The 22,048-nt window shown below is 36.1% G+C and overlaps 1 protein-coding gene across 5 annotated transcripts; it reads left to right on the forward strand.

The window, feature by feature from the left end:
- Nucleotides 1–902: 902 nt before the first annotated feature.
- Nucleotides 903–21,488, forward strand: LOC139975342 (AP-1 complex subunit sigma-2). 5 transcript variants are annotated; one of them, XM_071983217.1, is made up of 6 exons: nt 903–1,084; nt 1,551–1,729; nt 2,689–2,797; nt 2,982–3,119; nt 8,794–8,858; nt 18,942–21,488. In XM_071983217.1, the coding sequence occupies exons 1-6, from the start codon at nt 1,082–1,084 to the stop codon at nt 18,952–18,954; spliced, it is 507 nt and encodes a 168-aa protein (XP_071839318.1). In that variant the 5' UTR covers nt 903–1,081; the 3' UTR covers nt 18,955–21,488. The 5 variants fall into 5 exon arrangements, with proteins under 5 accessions (XP_071839318.1, XP_071839323.1, XP_071839322.1 ...); XM_071983222.1 differs by lacking the exon at nt 8,794–8,858 and adding an exon at nt 5,353–5,389 and having other exon boundaries at nt 904–1,084; XM_071983221.1 differs by lacking the exon at nt 8,794–8,858 and adding an exon at nt 7,343–7,371 and having other exon boundaries at nt 904–1,084.
- Nucleotides 21,489–22,048: the final 560 nt, after the last annotated feature.

Here is a 22,048-nt window from a genome sequence, read left to right on the forward strand (position 1 = left end):
AGTATTTAATAACTTTACATGTCGTTTAATGAGTTCTAGTAACTTTCCTTAAGGGAGCAATGTCAATGGTATTAAGTAACTAAGTAACTTAAACATTTTCCAGAGGGTTTTGAATAAAATTGATCATTCCGTAAGTTGGAACTTTAACTATGCCAAGCGCGCTTTCAATATGTGTTAATGGGTTTTACTACGAATGTTGTACATTTGTGAGTTTAAAGTTAAAACATATATGACCCGGATAAAGTTTGAGCGACGTATTATATTTATAGCATTAAGTTTCTGACTTCTGAATCTGGTATCAGCAGTGGCGTAGGAAGGTACTTTCGAGTGGGGGGGGGGGCTGAAGACTGATGGCCGGCCTGGGGGAGGGGTCTAAGGGGAGGGGATGTCCCCTCCCCTTTGGAAATTGTTTGCATTTCCAGGTGGACTCAGATGCAATTTGGTGCAATATAGCACATATCAACACCCACTCCATTTTGTAAATAATTTTGCATTTTCACCTGGCCTTAGATGCAATTTGGTGCTCCAAATGAGATTTTTTTCTCATTTGGAAATGAAAAAGGGGTTTTTAGACTTGCGAAGCGGGGGGGCGGAATGATACTTCCGCCCCTCCATATTTTTGACTGGGGGACTGGCGCCCCCAGCCCCCCGGTTCCTACGCCCTTGGGTATCAGCGTCACTTTCTCCTTCCTCTCAAAAATCCTTCCCTCTCTATTCACCAGGTCAGATTTCTTTGCTACAGTTTATGGGCAGTTCTAGTATTAATTCGTTCCATGGCTTCTGTCCAAATAGTTGGCGCTATGTATATTTGATTACTATCAACCTTGTATACAGACATACGTGTCTTCTCTCCGGCCGCTAGCTTCCAACCAATAATTTCTGTGCTTCCAACTCATATACTCCCACTTGTGGTTGAACAGTAATAAGTTATGTGGTACTGATATGCGTGTAACGTTAGTTATGTACGTACGATCCTAGATCATCCATTTTCTCTACTACAGACGTAGCCAGGCTACTACGAATCGAAACAGTATTCAAGCTTCACATTACCTACCATTTGGAATTTCCCTCTCGCTCCAAGATGGTATGTCCTTTCTTTATTAACTGGAATCCGTCCTAAAATGTAACGGCAAGATGTCAATAAAACAGGACGTCAATACTTTATGACACTTGGTTGGAGATCGAGTTTGCATTAATTTACATTATGTCATTAGGCTAGCAAGACCAACATAGTACTGTAGGCTATCCGGACTTAGGCCTAGCCAATAACAATCAGTCGGGTTTTGCTCAATGATATAGTCCAATCTTTCATTTCACCAAAGCCTAGACTACCTGATTTCTACCTGAAATTGATCTAGCCTAGACCAAAACAAAAAGTCACTAGCCCTAGGCTAGGCCAAACAATAACATTTAAAACCTTTTAGCATATTGACTAATATCACGCATGAATTAAAGTTGACTGTATAGCCTATTCTAAGTCTAGTAAATGGGTGCTGCGGTTGAAAGTATGCCAATGTATTGATATTAGAAAATTACTGTTTGTTTTTCAGCTTCAGTTCATGTTACTATTTAGTCGTCAGGGCAAGCTTCGTCTGCAAAAGTGGTACGTGCCTTACCAAGACAAACTTAAGAAGAAAGTTACAAGAGAGCTTATCTCTACTGTTTTAACCAGAAAACCAAAAATGTGCAATTTCTTAGAATGGAGGGACTTGAAAGTAGTTTACAAAAGGTAAGTCATTCCAGATTATATTCAGTGTCCTGAGATATATGTACTGTAGTGAGAGAAGACATGGTCCACGTTTCCTTGATCCTTCAACCATTTCATTTCCGTTACTCTAAAATTTTGGATTCCAAAAGTTTGGAGTCATTCAAACCTAGTAAACCATTTGCTGGCACATTCACCTGCCCATACTAACGATGAGACATTAAAAAAGGCCGTGGCTATTCTTACGACTAGTCGTAACAATTATTTATAAACTATTCTTACGACAAAGGCGAATTCAAGCGCAGTAAAGTAAATAAAGCAACTGCGCATGTAGTAGGGGTAACCCTAACTTTAACCCTAAACCCCAATCCTAACCCTAACACTAACCCTAACCGGAAATTATTGTTACTCCTGGTCGTAAAAAATAGTTCTCCTGTCATAAAAATAGCAACTGCACATGCGTAGTTGGAAATTATTCTTACGAACAGTCGTAAGAATAGCCACTTTGATTAAAAAACCCTTGTCATGGTCCTACTTATGAGGAAACTTGATTTTCATTGTGTGAATACATAATGTTTAACACTGTCATTCTGACAGCTGAAGGAACCTTGATGTCTGGTTAAAGGTGTTATTTGTGGGTGTTTGGAATATTCAGATTGGTCTTTTAAAAAAAAATTGTTATGGTAATAAATATATGGGAACTTGACAGATAGGACAAATTCTATAAGTAACCATATCGGTTTTGTCATTGAAACAACATTCCTGGCCGTAAATTTGTCTGTGATAGATTCTGTCTTGGGTATCAGCATGCTTCCATGCCATCTCACCTGTTTGCTTTTAATTTGATTTTTATTTGATTTTTAGTTTTGAAATATGTAACCAGTCAAAAATGAATTTACCTAGGGACTGTTCTTTGCTTAGATATTGCATGACGCTGTTCTTTTGTGTTAATCATTTTTTCTTACCTTTGATTGACCCGCTAGGTATGCCAGTTTGTATTTCTGCTGTGCCATTGAAGAATCAGACAATGAGCTCCTCACGCTGGAGATAATTCACCGATATGTCGAACTTCTCGATAAATATTTTGGTAGTGTAAGTATGAAGTTTGTTAATTAGAATTCACAATCATATCTAGGCTTCTTCAATGGTGCCATTTTGCTGCTCTATAGAGGAACTTTTCCCAGTCTTCACCTCTACTCTGTCTAACCCCCCCCCCAAAAAAAAAAAAAACCCTCCTGCCTTCCTCATGATCATTTTCTCATGTCTCCCTCTAAAGGTATGTGAACTGGACATTATTTTCAACTTTGAAAAAGCCTACTTTATGTTGGATGAACTCATGATCGGAGGAGAAGTACAAGAGACGAGTAAGAAGAATGTACTAAAGGCCATTCAGGCACAGGACCTATTACAAGAGGTAAGAGAACCTAGGTCACTGATGAGGTCAAATTGACATAGCTTTGTATTACTGCTATGTGTGCTAAGTTGTTTTGTAGTCAGGCATATTTCTCACTATCTAATATACCCAAATTGATTAAAAACTGTCTTTTGATATAGACCCCAATAATTGCTTATTCTGATCATAATTCAAATTTCATTTGAATTTAATTGAATTGTGCTCCAGGCTACCAATGTTCCTATTGACTACATTTTCCTAGAAATGTGAGAAAATGTACATTTATGTACTACATAAATAGTTTAAAGGATTGGTACTAAGAGGAAGATTAAAAAAAAAAGAAGTTGTTTAGGTCGAACTTTGTATTGGAATTTTGTATCAAATCTTTGGATGACATGTTCCCATTAATTGTAATGGTGTGCATTTGAAGGTATGTTTAGTGCGTAACTATTTTTCGAAAAGAGACTTGCAACTTTATGAAGCATATGAGGAAGTTTGTTCTCAAGTCAAGAATAAAAAAGTATATGCCCCAGGATCTTACTTTATTGAACATATCTTTGGTGAATCATTACAAGTATTCTTTGATGTAAGCTCTTTGAATAGAAAATAAACCCCTCCTAAATACTTTCCTTCTACTCCATAATACGTGGAGCCCTGCTCCCCAAAAGCAAATGGGGTCAATGTGAGCAAACTGGAGAGGGTAGAAATGTGTGAAAGTTGGGGGAGGGGGGAGTGTGTGTAGGGGAATGGGTGGGATAGGTAGGTGAAGAAAGGATAGAAGGTGATGGGTAGATAAAAAAATTGACAAAAATATAGACAAAAAATAGACAAAAGTATTGACAAAAATAGGCAAAAATATTGATTTACTGTAAACTACTTCGTCAAGTTTCGCCGTTACAGGCTACATTTTCAGGGAAACTGACACATTTTGTCGTATTAAAAAAGAAATCCAAGTTTGGAAATGATAACACTTGTGATTTCACCTATACATGGCTGGTTTACAACATGAAGTTTATCTATAGCACAACAATTATTGCATGTCTGTTGCATAAATGTCACGACGTATCTTCAAAGGGAGAAAGCTCTCTTCTCCACTTGAATATCAAGATGCACAGTATAAAACTATATGCGTGCAACATTACTATTACGAATGTATGATGAACGTTTAGTCTACTCTGCACACAAGCCTCTGACCATAAGTCAGTTGCATGTCAGTTTCATTACTAATTACTATAATTCCCGTAAAACGAACATTTTTAAACAAAGAGGATATAGTTCATGGAATTCCTTTTTCATAGCAGTACGGTTGTTATTTTGAGTGAAATGTTTGCATAAACATGAATGTGGTCAGGTTAACAACTTAAAGCATCATTTTCTGTTTGATTGAGAATTTTAAAAATCCTACCAAATTGAGCCATCCACTTCTTTCTTTCTCAAAATGAAGGTCGTCCAGGGAGGAAGAAAATAGAAATAATTTCAACTTTTATCACAATATATTTTTAGGCATACTACACTGTACTAGTATTCAATCGCAAGGAAAATACTGCTCTGGGAAATGCCAAAATTTTCGACTTTGGGCTGCAAGCATTTGAAATTTGACTAGTGGAGGCCATGTTCTACAGTACATCAGTATGGCATGTTAGAAAAGCATAACAAAAGTTGATCAAATAAGCAGTCCAAGCGGGTGCTTGTACAGTACTTGTACATGATTTTAAATTTTCAAAGTTTTTGATTAGGCAGTCATTTGTTTCCTGAAATGTTCAGCTATTCATGCTACAGTATTTCTGAATTACATATCTTCAAAGAATTCATTCAAGGTGTCATTTAGTTTTGAAACTTCCTCTTCCAAATTGTTTATTAATTTTTTCAATCTCAAGTTTTCAATCAGTCTGGAAATGTTGATCATTCTCAGCCCATGGTGTTTTTTTTCAATTTGCTTTTTTTCATTTTGTTTCGAAACAAATCATTGAAAGATGTTCTGTCATAAATTTCATTCATGAAACAATTCAAAAATTGGTACAGGATATGGGGGGGATGGTGGGTGGGGTGGTTGGGTGGTGGGGGAGGGGCTCTTTCATGTCATTATAATATGTTTCAGATCTTTTATAATTTGTTGTAAAAAAGGTGTATATGTGCAGATCCTTAAATGCTCTTTCCACACTAGCCTTGCTAGCTTTTTGTTTATGTATGTGCTTTACTGCTCCATCCAAGAACAGGTTAGATTACATAACTCATTTCTCTTTGACAAACACAGGCCGAACTAGAAATGCAAATGCGATAAAAGTGGAAAGGTTTGCACCGTTTGATATTTCTCTTCCATACTGTCTCTCATAATCTGGAAAATAATTACCGTATTTCAAGAAGTCTCGATACATTTCAAAACCGCAAAGTCATCTCAGCCATCACACGTTATTGTTGCTGTGTAACATGAAGATATTGCAATTGTATCAATTACATCAAGTGGTATACAACACCCCACCCCCACCCTCCCCAGGCCCCATCCACCATAAAATGAGGGGTAAATTTTAACCTTAACAACATCACAGGTGAGAATGTGTTTTGCCACCAGGTAGCAGTGATAGGCTCATAATTGAGCATTTTGGACAAAATAGAAATTAAGAACAAAAGAGAAAGAAGATATTTGACATGGATCAAAACTATCCAATTTGAATTAAAGTCTTTGTCATAATTTTCAAAATTATTTGTTTTGTTTCTTTGCAAGTTTTGATGTCAACAGTATGATCATTTTGATATAACATTGCAATTTGGTGTTCCCTACTATTCCCTTTGGAGACTGTAAAAAAAAAACTGCTGCAATGCACCCGTCAGTAGCTAAATAACATGCTCTTCAACTGGATCAGAATAATTAAAAAACACAAAATGATTGGCAGTTAATTCCCTCCAACATTCAGCTCTTTGAAACTGAAAAATTTCAGACTATCTCACTCAAATTATGTAGATGAATTAATGTTTTGTCTCTGTTCCATATCAAAGTCGGTCATTTCATTTTTGTGTTCATACAGTACATTGCATCATATTTGTGTTATAATATTTGGACTATAAATTAGACTTTAATTACTGCAATTCTGCAAAGTTTGAAACACAGATAATAATAATAAATATTAAAGAAAAAGTTGACATGAAACCCAAAAAAAACTAAGTTTGTGAAGAAAACTGTTGGAATGGTAGGTAATGGCAAAGAAATCCTTCCACAGAAAGAACTAAGAGAGAAAAAGAAAATTCACCAAGAAAGAGTTATGACAGAATGCAAAATGTGTTCACATAAGATATTTATTTGAATTCTGGTAAATAAGGGGAGGGGGGGGGGGGAGATATATAGTTTGATGGTTATAGCCAGCTGATAGGGACTTATATAATCCAAAGCCAGAAGAAATTTTTTCATCATGATGAAGACTGCAAGGTCTCGACTCCACCGACTTAAAATGATACTGCACTCATGAAGAATACTGTATATATAATTCAACCCTGTCTATGAAACCAAAACCTATTTTTTGGTCTGATTTAGTCTTTGGAGATCTTGGTTATCTTGTGGAAAGTTTGACCTGCTTATGTTTGTATCTGCTACTGCAATCTGTTATAATTCCAAACCTAAAGAAACCGAAAAATACAAAGGAAATTTTGCTAGTGACCATAAAAGATTGGGAGACCTGTTGGGCCAGGTTAACCTTTTAATTGTTTTTTGCCGAACAATGGGTTTGGGAAGGGGGAGGGAGAGGCAGGCAGGGCAGGCAACTGTTAGGTAACTGTTTTTGGCATAGAGAACATTGGGACCATGACGTATTGACTATTGTGTGACAGAGTAGTATTTAGAGCACAGGATTTGTAACCAATGAGGTTGTTTGTTTGACTTTTGTTGTTGTTCTAAACGTTCCACGATTTCGTCTTCCAAACTTGCTTCGGTTACTGTCGTTGACAGAATGAATTCAGTCATAACTAGATTTTTAATTTCAATAAATGAGTTATCATCCACCATTCTTGCTACGGTATATACTCTGTGTTTGTTTTATCGATGCGTAACTGTTTTCGTGTCATCTCACTTGCGTTAACAAACAAACAAAATAATGTTACACATGTTACTGTACAGCTACTGTAACTACGGAGAGATTCAAAATCAAGATGTTTCCATGCTTCATGTTATGTTTTGTTGCCTTGTATAGTGTTTCAATCGGGCATCGAAACATCACCATGTATCAATACAGTATTTCACGTTTTTGTCATGTTAGTACTTCCCGGAGATTTTAGATACAGAAAGGTATGTGCTTCTCTTATGAACTGTGTTGTGTCATTCTGTTTGAACAAAGCAAAACAATTGCCAGTATCTGGTGCCATCTTGCAGAAATTTTCAGTTCCAATCAAACATGAAATATTGTTCATACAGAATGATACTTGTACTGCACCATATGTTTTTTTTTTTCAAACTAAAATTGGTTTCTAAGGCTGAAGTAGGTGGTCAGTGAAAGGGGTATGACAGGGGTACTCATTGGTAGGGGACAAAGAGAGTACACATACTCGAACTAAAAAGATTTGAAAAAAGTGAAACTGTATCGACCCCAGATATTCTGCATTGCAACATCGTTAAAGTCCAAAGGTTTTGAAAATGTGACCCCCAAAAAAAGTATTTAAGAAAATTTTTTTCATGTTGCAAAAATTTCTCACCTTATGTTTTGTTGATTTTCCCGAGCAACAGACCCACCTTTTACGTACTGTTTGGTTTGTCTCAATATTATATTTTGAGTTCTTTGTAGCATATTCAGGGAATGATACATTTTTCTGTTTTTTTCACTTTTGAGTATGTATAGTAGAGTTGCATGATAGTTGGTCATTTTCTGTTGAATATTCATGAGGGTTTCTTTGATAAGGTATGTGGGAAATTGAATAATTTCGACACATAATACACATATGAAATGTGTCTACCATTTTATTTTCATTCTGTTAGTTGTGCTTTGTTTCTTTGCAGTGCTGACAATGGCATGCATTTTTACAGTTAAGTTCTGAAAAGAAGAACAACTTGCAGAAAGAAAAGTTTTGAATAACAACTGACAGCCTGATGATTGTAAATTGTTGTGTTATCCAATCCCCCCATCAAGCTCTTTGGAGAGATTTTGTAATAGCATTTTGTATCAAAATTAGAATTTTTCATTTTATCATATCACAAACTTAACTGGGGTTCATTTGCATGACAGGTCATGTGTTATCTTAACAGTGTATGAAGATTTCTAGCTACTAGAAATGTGAAAATGAAGTACAAATTCTTGGATGATAAAGTCCAAGGAAACTTTACATCTGAAAGGTACAGTAGATTTAGGAGGAGGAGAAGGTGAGAACAGTGTCCATGGGATGATGTGGTAGGAGGAGGGTTGGGGTGGGGGGGGGGAGGGGAGGGATGTCTCAGTGCTAAAATGTTTCCAGCTCTGTAGCTTAAGAGGTACAAACAGTGTGCCTATGTATGTACAAAGATTGGAGACAGGTAAGTATATTGACACTTCCATAAATACCCAAACCGGTAAGTTTTGGGGAAGTTGCCTGCCGTGGCAAAATACCACTGTGGAACTGGTTGCCATAGTAACATGTAACCTTCAAGTTCCAGCCCTGGTCTTGAGCCCGATTTTGCAGGTCAGTACAGACAGATGCCTAAAATGCAGTTTATCCCGGAGTCAATTGTTACTTTTTTTAGGACGGAAACCTTGATTTTGTAAAGCTGCCACCGACAGGCTTCAGCGAGAAGGAACTGCTGTCAAGGTATCAGACTTTTGCCGCCTCCTGCATACGCTACTTCCACAACCCCACCATCTTTTCTTCTCCCTTTGCCCATTCCCCCCTCTCCCAGCCAAATATAAAATAAAAAGCGAAGAATGAAAGTCTTGCCGTTCCGTAGGTCAAGCTTCTGTACCGCAATTCATTCCATCCCTAGACAAAGATGTACCCGATGTTAATCAGTAAATGCTCCGGTCCTGCCAGCCAAAAATGTTCACTGCATGTGCTCTTGTAGCAGACAAAGATTAATAAACAGAAACTGCAGAAGCAAATAGGTAAATAAGCAACATCTTAAAGACACCATTCATTTTCCTCCCCTCTCCCTCACCTCCTAACCATAATTAATTGTGTATAAGAAACATACAGTCATGCATGGACAAAGAGGAAGGAGGGGTGAGGGCAGGGGGCCAAAGCCGCCCACCTCCATGGTCATCAGTGAGGGGAAAATTGCCCCTTGGGTTGGATTTTTTACCATTCAGTCGAGAAAGAGTTTCACTGGTCACAAAAATTCAAAAGTATTTATTAGCAACCACGTTGAGTTACACATAATAATGTTCCTATTTCATAGTCTAAATTTGCGTCAAAAATACACCATTTGATATCCAAATTTTGAATTTGGCATGTCTCAATATTTTCACACAGTGGGCCCATAAGTAACAACATTTTGCTCATCGTGTATTAAAACATTGGCGGATTGAACTGCTATCCTGTGAAAATACAACCAACTGCATTTAGAAGCAAACTTTTTATTCACATTTGGCATGAGATTTACATATTTCCTGCCCTTTTCGCATTTTCAGATACAAGTTTATCCTACTACTGTATTCCTATTCCAGTATGTTGAAACCTGTATATTGAGAGAAACTATATCAATCCCTCACACACACATGAGTAAACAAACACAGTCACAATTAATAGTCTTTGCCGTTCTACTGTACTGTATCTAGTACGTATGCTATATGAAGACAACATGTCAATTACATGGGTTTACCTAGAACATATTAAGCTGTAGCTATTTTGGCAGATTTTTTTCTCCTTCTTTGCTTTTCCTGAGCTGAACAATTTTTACCTCTCACAAAAGAGACTTTTCCAGGTGAAAGCTTTAACAATTTTTGTACCAAAATTATAAAGAATTTCTACTACTTTGGGTGAGCAATGCATGAATTACTTCCTAATAACTGCCTCTGGGTCTATTTTAGAAGTCTTTCCTCAAGAAAGATTTTCTTCTTCTTGCAATTTAAATGTGAAATAAAGAACCGAAGGTTATGTAGGTAAGGTGTATTCAGTGTTAACCTACAGTACAATAATATTTAGTTTACTGTAGAAACATACAGTAGCACAACACTGTACATTTAGGCTACACATATCTAGTGAATAGCAGTATATAATGTACTCTACATAACATAGATTGCATAGCAGGGCAACATTTGATTTTTTTTCCTTTTCTGGTTGTCCCCGGGACAACCAGGTCGTACATTTTGGTTACCTGATCAGCAACTTTGGTTGTCCGAATAAATGTACCAAAATATCCAAGAATGACTAATACGTACACTTTAAGAGAGATGTGTAGGTTTGGTGAATAGCACGTCGGCTCTGGAGCCAGTAAAACTCACATTCAGGTGGATAATAGTCCTACAGTACCACTATTTTTTTTATTTTTTCATTTCAACAATCTCCAAGTTAATAGAGGGTGATACCAATTTATTCATTTAACCTATTTGGTGGTATTTGGTAACAATGCAAACTGAATTTGATGTAATCAACTACTGTAGTTGTCCTTTTGGCAACCTCTAAAAGCTGATTTTGGTCGTCCCGAACAGGAATTTGGTCGTCTGGGGACGAACATTAAAAATTTGCCCTGCACAGTGTGGTGCAATATGTACTGTAGTATATGGTAAATAATGCAGTGTGTATTACCAGCTTTGCTAGATGGTACAGTGAGATTCATTACAGCTCATAGAACTTTTACTACAGTACATGTATGCAATACAGATTTACTGTACACCAGGGGTGGGCAACCTTTTTGAACGAATGGGCCAGATATAAGGGGTGGAAAATTGACTAGGCCGCACCTAACCAACGACCTGCTGTTAATTTCAAACCTTTGATTCCGAGGACTTTTAAGCAATAGGTTTTGTGTACCTAATCTGTATTCACAAAAACATAATGTGAATACAGTACAGTTGATGATAATGAGGATAATAGGCCTACATGACAGCATCATTAGTGCCGATAATTTCTAAGCAGCTAGCTCGTTTTTTGTGATGATGTAAAATAGATTGATTTTTTTTCATTTTCTTGAGACATCTCATGGGCCGCAAAAAAAATCACTGGTGGGCCGCATGTGGCCCGTGGCCGTAGGTTGCTCATCCCTGCTGTACACTGAAGTTTTTACTGTGCTGCAAAACATAGTAAAATGTGTATAGTTTACTCACAGTAATGATTGTGCAGTACAGTAAGCACTATGCATTCACTGTACTGCGCATGTTTAATATGAGTTCATGGTATGCTATCAATGACACAAATCATTTTGTGTTGAAATTAGAATGGTACATCAATGACTTTAACTTTAATGCATAAACAATAGCAACAGTTTGCATATGTGTAAGTTTGTGCTAGTCTTGCCATGCAACCTAGCTAAGTTGGGTCATTGTTCAAAGTTTGATTGCAGTTGGCTAAAGTATGAAAACACCCACCTGGCTAGAATAAGCTAGCAACTCCAGAAAAGTTGTTACGAATGTGTTGTGTTCGCACATAGTTAATATGTCAGTGGTTGGTAACTGTATTAGACGCATCTAACTGACCACGAATGAGATTTGCTGAGTATGAAATAATTGCCGAGCAGAGTTGCATATATATACAGTAGGAATGGCGTTTAATTAATTTCAACAAGGAATTTAAAAAGAAAAGGGGGAATGCAATATATATATATATTTATATTCTTTGAACAGTTGATGCTTTTGTGTTGTAGTGGGGAAAAATCTTCAGATTTATTGCATATTTTGCTTTTTTAAATTGAAGTTCAGTATTAAACGGTATTAATCAATAATCAGGTTTGAATTCACCTTCTCAGCTTAAAATGCACCACTCTGTAGTTAATGCACTTGTAATACCACGACTCACTTTTAACCATTCTCTCTTTTCACGGCTGTGACCACAGACCTATATGTCCTGATATCTAGATCAATGGTCTGCAACCATTTTAGACCAAGAACCAGGCAATTTTTTTCATTCCTTGCCGGAGGCAAAAGGAATCTATAAGATGGTGATGGCATGTGTGTGTGTGTGTATGACACTTGATTGTACAGTAAGCGCAGTAACTCAATAAGTTAATGGTGGATTAACTTCATACTTGGTATGTGGATCCATCTTATTGAGTACAAGAACCCTATTGTTCTCTTTGAAGTACAATGGTCATTTGTTCACTTTTGAAACAATAACTCAAAAAGTACGTCTTTGTTGAACTTCATACATGGTATGCAGATTCAGCTCATTGAGTACAAGAACCCTATTGAAATTGGTGGAGGTCAAAGGTCATTTGCGGTCTAAATTTAAATGAAAGTCTGATAATTTTGTAAACAGGATAACTTGACATCATTTACAGTATGGGGGGGGGGGGGTGTTCAGTTTATCCATGGAATTGTTTCATCTTTCTCTCATTCTTAAACTTGTCCTTGGAAATTAAATAAATTTGCACAATAAATTGTGGGTGGAAGGAAGGAAGGTTGAAGGGGGGGGGGGGGGGAGGGTAACACAAAATAAGATATTTTCTAACAGAGGAATTTGTGAAATACTTTTTTTGAATGATTAAATGTGCTCTCAGGGAGAATTTTGTCCCCCTGTCCAAAGAAAAGAACGACAAGATTTTGAAACTATTTGAAACTGATGATTTTATCATTTGGGTGGTGAGAGAGGGTGTTGGTGAGATTGTTTTCTTATTTTTCATGGGGTGGCGGAGGGGTGGTGGGAGCGAGACTGGGGGTGTCCGGCTTGCAATTATATAGATCTCTAACTCGGGGTCACCATGGAGAAAGATGTACCCCTCAAAATAACAACTTGCAGATTCTAAATCCTCTCCCATTTTCTTCTCTCTCTCTTGCTCCTCTCATAGGAAGTGGAAGAAATGCGTAGCGCTCTTGAAGAATTGGGTCTTGTCTAGTAGAACGATCTCTGTCCACTGTCCACTTATGAACAAATATTTTCATTGTCCTTATTTCACAGTTTATAAAGCAAGAGTTACTCATATATGCTAACAATCACATTGCATTAACCCAGGCGCAATTAACATCATTTCTTTTTTTTCTCTCTAATTTCTGACTAAAAGGGCAAGGACAGAAAGCTACACCCCCCTCCCCCCTTTCGTCCTCCCCTTTCGTCCTCCCCTCTCTCAGCAAAAATAGAAGAAAAAGAAGAAGTTTTAATTCCCATTTTAAACAGCATGTTTGCAATATTACACAGCTTATCATATGTTAACATTTATTATTTTGGTTGCACTCATATTCGAGCGTCGTCGCACATTGGCTAAGGCGTTGGACTTGTGATCCAAGGATTGCTGGTTCGATTCCTGCCTAGCTCATTACGTTGTGTCCTTGGGCAAGATGCTTTATCTCAATTGCCCCAGTCCACCCAGGGGTTAAATGGGTACCTGTGAGGTAACTTGTCATTGGGCGCAGTATATAACTGCTGCCGACTGGAGGGATTGTCTCTGTGACATATCATTGACCAGGGGTAATATAATGTCTGTAAAGCGCTTTGAGATCTATCGCTGGTATAAAGCGCTATATAAAAAGCAAATATTATTTTATAATTATTCAAAGACTGGAACATAGGATTACTAACCAATAAAATTCTGTTCTTCGCAGCTAGTCTGTAGGGCACCTGCTCTTTATGACGTAACACTAGTCTTATCAAAGTCAAGACTTTTGACCTGGAGTCATTCTCTGCTGTTCGAAGCAGTTGACAGTGCTGTAGGCTCGGTGGGCTTGGTATGATTAAAATGTACTCTAACATTTGTTGTTTTTTGTTGATTTTTAAAGATTTATGGCAAGAAAATAAAGTTACAGAAGAAAATGAGGTACTGAAGCAAATGGCTCAACATACAGTATATACAGTAGTATTAAAACCATTAACAGACCATTGAAACACACTGCTTTCAGTCCAAACTTGATTTGTCGTAATAGCTTCAATTCTTGAAGAATGACCCTTTAAACAAGTGACGCTCAACAACACAAGTGACTGGACTATTAAGTCTAGTACACAGACCATTCATATATATATATATATATATATATATTATATATCTTATAACGAGAGCTGTTTTTTCCTTAAAAAATGTTTCAAATTGTAAGTCTTCATGACATATTTCATCCCACGAACAACAACAGTGGTACATTGAAAAATGAGGAAAAACATACAATCAAACATTATCTTGTGTATTCCGCTTTTCAAAATGAATGTAATCACTTTAACATGAAGCGCTGCAGTGAGTAGCCAACCTCATCATCTCTGAAGCCTTAAAGGAGCTTTCCAGAGTGTAAGCATATTTTAAAAGTCAACAGTTTGAAAACCTCGTTACCTACACTGAAACATTACACACACTTAAATTCTGCCCAATGTCCCCCTATAAAGTTGTTATTAAAATAAATTATATTCTGGAATTTTGGAGATGAATGAGTCAACATCTTAACTTGCAACTACATGCACACTGTATCTTTGATTTTGAGGTCAAAGTTGATTTGGAATGTTTAGCGACTTTGACCCAATGCAGATCTGCAAAGAAAAAACATGTGGGAGTTACGAAAGTTTGCCAATTTTAGAAACAGTTTAAGATTAGCTGTTGTAAAAGTTATGTCATTCTTTACCGAATGTCGCATTTTTAATGTCTGCTTGAAGCAAATTCATATATTTTTTTGGCCAGTTAACAGTTTATTTTATCAAGCTGCATAGGTACCCGACCAATCACAAAATTAAAAAGCTTGCAAATTTTGCTCTTTCTTTAAATCATGCTTGGATTAGATTGATTCTGTAAACTACTGTATGGGTGTATCTAGGTGAAATCCTTTCCTTTGCCACTTTTTGGGTCAAACAGCTACTAGGGTGTAATTTCTGGCTTATAATTCTGACCGTGAGACAGTCCTACAACAATTTACAAATATTTGTGCATGTATGTCGGAGAGTTTGGAAATTTAGATGAAATTATTTTTGGCACACCGTCGAGAGAAGACTTGCCAAAAACATGTTTTTAAGTTTGTGTGGTAGGGTTGTAGTACTAAAGATTAGCTTTCTAACTTCTGCTGTTGTTCTTGACACTGATGCAAATCAATGCTCAGTGTATTAAGGTTACCGATCTTCAAATTAAAAACATTTGCCAATTTTTGCAACGCTGTTCTGGGTGTACTGTACACGGTATTGTACAACACTAGATATATTATGGTCACTCAATAATTGTATCATGGCAAAAAAAAAAAAAAAAAAAAAAATGGAACTCATGCTTGTTTGACTTTTAATTGGGTATCAGATTATTTTCAATGCAAAGTGCAGGGTATTGTTCCAGTGTTGAAATAGTAACATTGTGTCGTTACAGTATATCATACAGTATGTACGTTAAACTATAGTGTGGTATTTTCCGGCTGTCTGTTGTATGTATGGAGCAGCCATATGGATGGACTTTCACCCACTGTACAGTTATTATGTAATCTAGCAATGCATTCTGTTCTGGAAATCTGGATACATATGTAGTACTACAGTAGAGGGCAGGATTTCTCAATTATTTCTCTACATGGCCAGGAAAGTATTGGTTTGGGATCAAAGGGCCATACAGTCAACATCTCACTGTACAGTACTGTACCCAGGTTGAGTAAGATTCCCCCTAACCCGCCCAGCCCTCCCCACCCCAACCTTCCCTCTCAGCTCCCTCCTTACTTTACCCCCTCTCTGCAAAAAAACCATTCTTGAAGAAAGGGTATAGCATCCTAAGAATATACACCGTAGAAGCCAAACCTATATTAACACCGTGAATCATATCTGGGTCAAAGTGACTGTATACAGTACAGTACCTTACTCTGACCAGACTTGAGACTTGAGGCTATAGTGGTAGTTAGTGTAGTTTGAAGTGAATATATATATATATATATATATATATATATATATATATATATATACATATACATATACATATACATATATATATATATATATATATACATATATGAAAATCGTAATGAGTTGGAAAATATATATAATATATATATATATATATGTATTATGTACTAACTCATGACTGTAAATCCAAGTATCATTAAGAAATGAAATGAACTGTATTCCTGCATGCACACTGTACACTACAGCATACAATATGCAACCGTCATATCAATATTCATTCAACTGCACTGGTACAGTATTAAGGGTACTATACTGTATATATACAAGTATGATAAAAGCCTGTGGTAAAATGGTGCTGGGAGCTGCCAACTTGGTTTCAAATTTCCTTTTTTTCTTTTTCCTTTTTATTGACTAAATATTTTGCATGTTTCTACACATTTTCAGTTTGGGTGGATCACTGAATTTATATCTGCTTTTGCTTAATACCTTCAGTACACGCGGTTGTATAATGTGTGACTTAATTCCGTACAATTTGTCATGTTTTTTTTGGGAGTAATACTGGACTGCATGCATGTGCTTTCATGCTACTAACCGTACTTTATAAACTATGCATACTTCATCTTGATATTTGAGAGTACTTAAATAGCTTTGCTGATTATTGAAGATGTAATATTTATTTAATAAATTATATTTCCAGTTAAAGGTTATATCTAGTCATATTACAGTAAGTTTAAGTTTACTCAAGTAATGCAGAGAATAATTATTTAGTTTTTGCATTTTCTTAGTTGTACTGTAAATACTACATTAGGTTGGAGTACAACAATCTTCTGTAAAGTTACATAGATCTTCACATATGTTTAATAGCAGCGGGTTATATCTGCATAGCTTGTTGCATATATTTCCATAAATTTTTCCTTGTCATATTGGCACAGCTAAACATACAGTAATTTGATGGAGATATACGTACACCAAACCATACAGTAGTAGCTCTGTATTATAATAAAGATGAAAGGAGAACAAACCCAATCAAATTTAGATTGATTTCATAGAGATCTTTATAATTCCCTCGTTGGGATGGGTGTAGCTGCTATGAGGTTGGGGGTGGGGAGGGGGCTAGTTGCTACAGGGTGCCAGATTACCTTGTTTACCTTTTCAAAATGTCACAATGATGGAGGAAGTGACTTTGGTGGCGGCGAAAAGTTTAAAGGCTATTTTTTGTGTTAAGTTTTAACAATCTGTTTTTTAAATATATATTTTTTTTTTAAGTAAAGAATTATAAAATAGTTTATATATACATGTTATTTTATTATCTATTTTTTGTCATATTCACTTTAACATCTAGAAAATAAAAAAAAGACAGTTACAGTAGTATTTAAATTGTTTCTAATTTGTTTTGTGTGTGACCCAAGAATATTCACATTTGATTGCAAATTATGTTATTATTCTAACAGTTAATTTGGGATTTTATATAAGCAAAACTTGACCAGAATATTAAAAAGTTCTCTGTAGGTATTCTTCAATATACAAATACTGTACTAGGATACATTGATCTAGACAGTTCCACATGGTTCTTTTCACAACTCTCCTCCAGCCAGATTGAATGTGACCGAATCAATTGGACTGTTGTGACATTAACAATTGTGGATATTCGAATCAATTTGACTGTTGTGACTTTTAACAATGGATATTTGAGTCAATTCGACTGTTGTGACTTTTAACAATGGATATTTGAGTCAATTCGACTGTATTGAAATTTAACAATTGTGGATATTCAAATCAATTCGACTGTATTGACATTTAACAATTGTGGATATTCGAATCAATTCAACTGTATTGACATTTAACAAAATGTGGATACTCAAATCAATTCGACTGTATTGACATTTAACAATTGTGGATATTGGAATCAATTCGACTGTATTGACAGTGAACAATTGTGGATATTCAGGCAGTATGTATGTGCTTATGACCATGACTATGCTTAATAACTGATTATTTAGCATCACTATCTAGCCGGTTTAAGTTTCATCGGATGTAATCGGGAGAAACTCATCTGTAGTGTTTTTATTCTGACTGTGCATTCTGCAGTTTGTGGGGAAGTACACAACTACTGGACAAACTGCCAATGTAAGGAATTACAGTAGAAAACTGTGGTGTGTGCTCATCAGTTGTTTGCTGTGGGGTGGGAGAGGGGGGGAGGGATCAGATGTAAGACAACTTTCAAAAGTATGTCACGTCTGAGAGAAATTGTTATTAAAGTGGATGGCTGGTGCTTACAATAGAGACAAAATGGTAAGCACTACATTTTGCAACTTTTCAACAACGTTGAAGATTTTTCAAACTGTTTAGGTTACAAGTACGACACATACCTGTTGTTTAATTATGTATTGTACACTAGGATTTTTTGTGGCATTCTGTCTGCTGGTAATTGGGGAGGGGGGGGGTAGAGTCCCTCTCCCTCTCCCCTTGATGTTGTAAATGGTTGTATCATTCCCTATCATAAAAAAATATATAAACATATTCCATCACAGAATTGAATTATTTTCAAAGTTGATATAGCCAGTTTTAAGTCATCAAAATAAAATAAATTTGAATCTATTTCTATTTTTTTCCTTCTATATCACAACAATGGAACGTACAATCTACCGTTATGTAGCTGTCAGAAGTGAACGTGCTTTTGTTTCGCAAGCACAGTTACATATACTATGTTTGTGCATTGGAGATTTTGTGAAATATGCTGTTTATTAAAGTGCTATATGATTACATCATGATATATATATATATATATTCATATATGTATATGAGATAAATATATATATGTATATATATGATATATATATATATATATATATATATATGCCATTTTAATGCCAATAACATATTTTATATCTGATAAGCAAGAGAATGCCTTGTACAGTATGTGAAATACATTCATGCATATTCATTTTCCATCTGTTTCTCCCACAGGAAACTGAAGTAAACAAGAGTGTACTGGAAGAGCTAGGGTTAACATAGTACCCAGAAGACTATGTAAAGAAAATTCCAGATACCCCCACGGAGTTGTGACTTATACACAAGACGTATATAAGGATTCCCTCTGAACTGGATTCAAAACCACTCTAATGTTCATCATAGCATACAAAATTTAACATTAATGTGGCCATTAAGTAACTATGATTTTTCTTTTCTGTTAGAAACAGCATCCATAAGAAAATTAGGTTTGAAGTTACATCACCGTGTACGAAACGTGCTGCCCTGACTTCATCCTGCTTTCATCGGTCATACAAGAGCAGAACGCTTGTACAGAAGTTATTGTAGCAATTTGAAAATATGCTTAATTTATCCCTTCAACAGCCCAAGAGAGCTCTCATATAGTAGAAACAAAATTTATATTTTCTCCAATGTCTACATCAGTTTCTACATCTAAATATATTTATGTCACATTAATTTGGTGAAGAAATTATTAGAACATTTTGTGATAACGATTTGAGGTATTTCAGACAAATTTGCGAAGATCAAATGCAATGAACTGTACATAATATCATTTCAAGTGGGTTTTGGGGAAATCTTCTCAGAGCTCTCAGCATCTCAACACATTCTCCAGAAGCAGTTTATTACTTCCATGTTCAACTAATATCCTGTTAATATGTTGTTTACTTTTGAGGAGGGCGAGTTAATGCTGTGTTTAAACTGAAGTCTAAGGTTTGTTCATATGAAACAGCCGTGGGCAATTAAGCACTACATTATTATGGAACAGTGGGTTATAAAGAAATTAAGAATGGAAAGAAATTGCTTCAATGCACTATGTATCTTGGAAGTGCACCTCTAAAGCTGTGTAGATTATTCTATGCAACAGTACGTTATATGCGAGTTAACCAAACTGGTTTCTTTACATGATAAAAAACACCAGGTGAAACCCACAACATCAGAACAGCTGATGTTGTGAAGCGAGTCGGACATTTGGGCGGGATTGTCGAGAATGTTTATCTGATACCTATATCAATGTGGAGCATTAAATTTGAACAAATCATCAAATTCCTTTTGTATTTCTCATAGACTGATACTTTATGTTACCATGTCATTCATATGTGAGATGTGTTTAATATAACAGTATGCAATCACTGATATGTATGTTGCCAATTTCTGGACATAATACAATAGAGTATAGAACATATTGAACCATCAGCTTCTCACCAACATGTTAATGTCATCTTTTAGAAGTGTTATCACCGCTAATCCAAAAGCTACTGGAGATCAACATATTTTATGCCCCCCTTAGCAATTAATAACACATTTGAATATGCACAATAGAGCATAAATATATACAAGCCTAGAATTTTACAATTTTAACCACTTGCTGAAAAAATGCATGTGCATTGAAAAGGTAGTGGCTAAAATCAAATTCCGACTTGGCATTTTGCAAGAACTGAATTATTAAAAAAAGCAACTTTGTGTTATACTGGCAGAATAAATGCCAGTGCCCTTTTCTTTCTCCTGACAAATAGCAAAATGCCCTGACATTCAACCCAGTTAATAGCCTGAGTTTCAAGGACTGATATATAGTTCCAATAGTGAACCAAGAAGTTAGATCAAGTTGTACATAGACTCGTGCATAGGCCTACAGTGTTTTTCTGGGCAATTTGAACATTGTGTTTGTTCAGAATATTTAACAATAGGCAGTTTTCATCTTCCTCACCTCCATCCTTCTGTTCTTAAATTGCAAGAATTTGTGAATTGTAACTTTACAAAATGATCTAACCAATGAAAAGAATATTTGTGAAATATTTGTACCTTCCAGCATCCCTTTGTCAACTTGCTCAATTATGTCTATTTCTTGCTATTATATGATGTGGTCTACAGGACATTAATTTCAATCATCGATATCACAAATGATGAATATTTTTTTATTTGACTTAGTTTCCCCATCATAAACACAAACTAACGGATCCCTATCACTACAATCGTTTTTGGTACTATGTATGTATGTTTGTATGTATTTTAGATCCTCCTGCAAGCAGGAACTCGCGAAGAAGCCATCATTGGCTTATCAAAGCCGCAAGCTGACCGAAGTCAGTCTCTTAGATTCATATTTAACGTCCATGATTATGAATTGTCGACAACTCTGTAACTGGACGACATACATACTCGAACTTGGGACCTTATGATTGAAAGGCACCTACTGTATAATAAATTTGTAGCATTGTGTAGTAAATTATCACACGATTATGACAATGTAATTTTCCCCAAAATTTGTTGGGCCATTGAGGGGATGGAAACTTCTACTAAACCAAAACAAAGGTGTCTCGTTCTTTGTTATTGTTGTGGTCAAGATGACAGCATGCGCCCGATTACTCTCTTCATATCAAACTAAACGATAATTCCACCCCAATTATAAAATCCTGGATCCTTGCGTCACCATTATGAATATTCATTAAGTGTCATCATATGCTTCACAATCTGATTCATTCCAAAGTACAGTTATAAAATAAAACCTTTTTTTTTTAATGAAACTTACATCGTTTGTTTTGTTTTACTTTGACCAACTTAATAGTGGAAAGAAATTTAACATGCTGTGATCTTCAAAGCTATTCCCAGACATTGTGGACTATTAGAACAGACCGTTAAATATCGTAGCATAAATGACTACTGTATGAGAGGCAATAAAATGCTTGGAAACATTTGAGCATGGGCGACCATACTTGAATTAGCATATTTGTGGGTACACCAATGACCAATAAGCATCAATAACTCATAAATGAAAGTGACTGGACAGTCAAGTCTAGCATGTGGAACATTTGGTCAGCTCCGGTTGGCTTCCAAGTAAAATGCTTGGAATGCAAGTTTATGAGTTATATGTGTGTGCATTGAGTATGGGCAATGTTTATAGTTTACATATTAATCATACCTCAGCCCTGGGGTCCCATCCCCCACTTCACCATCAACAAGCATTGACTTCACATGCCAAATTTGTCACTTTCCAAAAGCCCTAGAGCATAGAAGTTTTTCTTCTTGCATGTCCCACACCTTTTGTATGGGCCTACCATGGCACTAATAAATTGACCTACTATAACCTG

Source organism: Apostichopus japonicus, chromosome 10 (genome assembly GCF_037975245.1).
Source record: "Apostichopus japonicus isolate 1M-3 chromosome 10, ASM3797524v1, whole genome shotgun sequence".
Classification (NCBI taxonomy): domain Eukaryota; kingdom Metazoa; phylum Echinodermata; class Holothuroidea; order Aspidochirotida; family Stichopodidae; genus Apostichopus; species Apostichopus japonicus.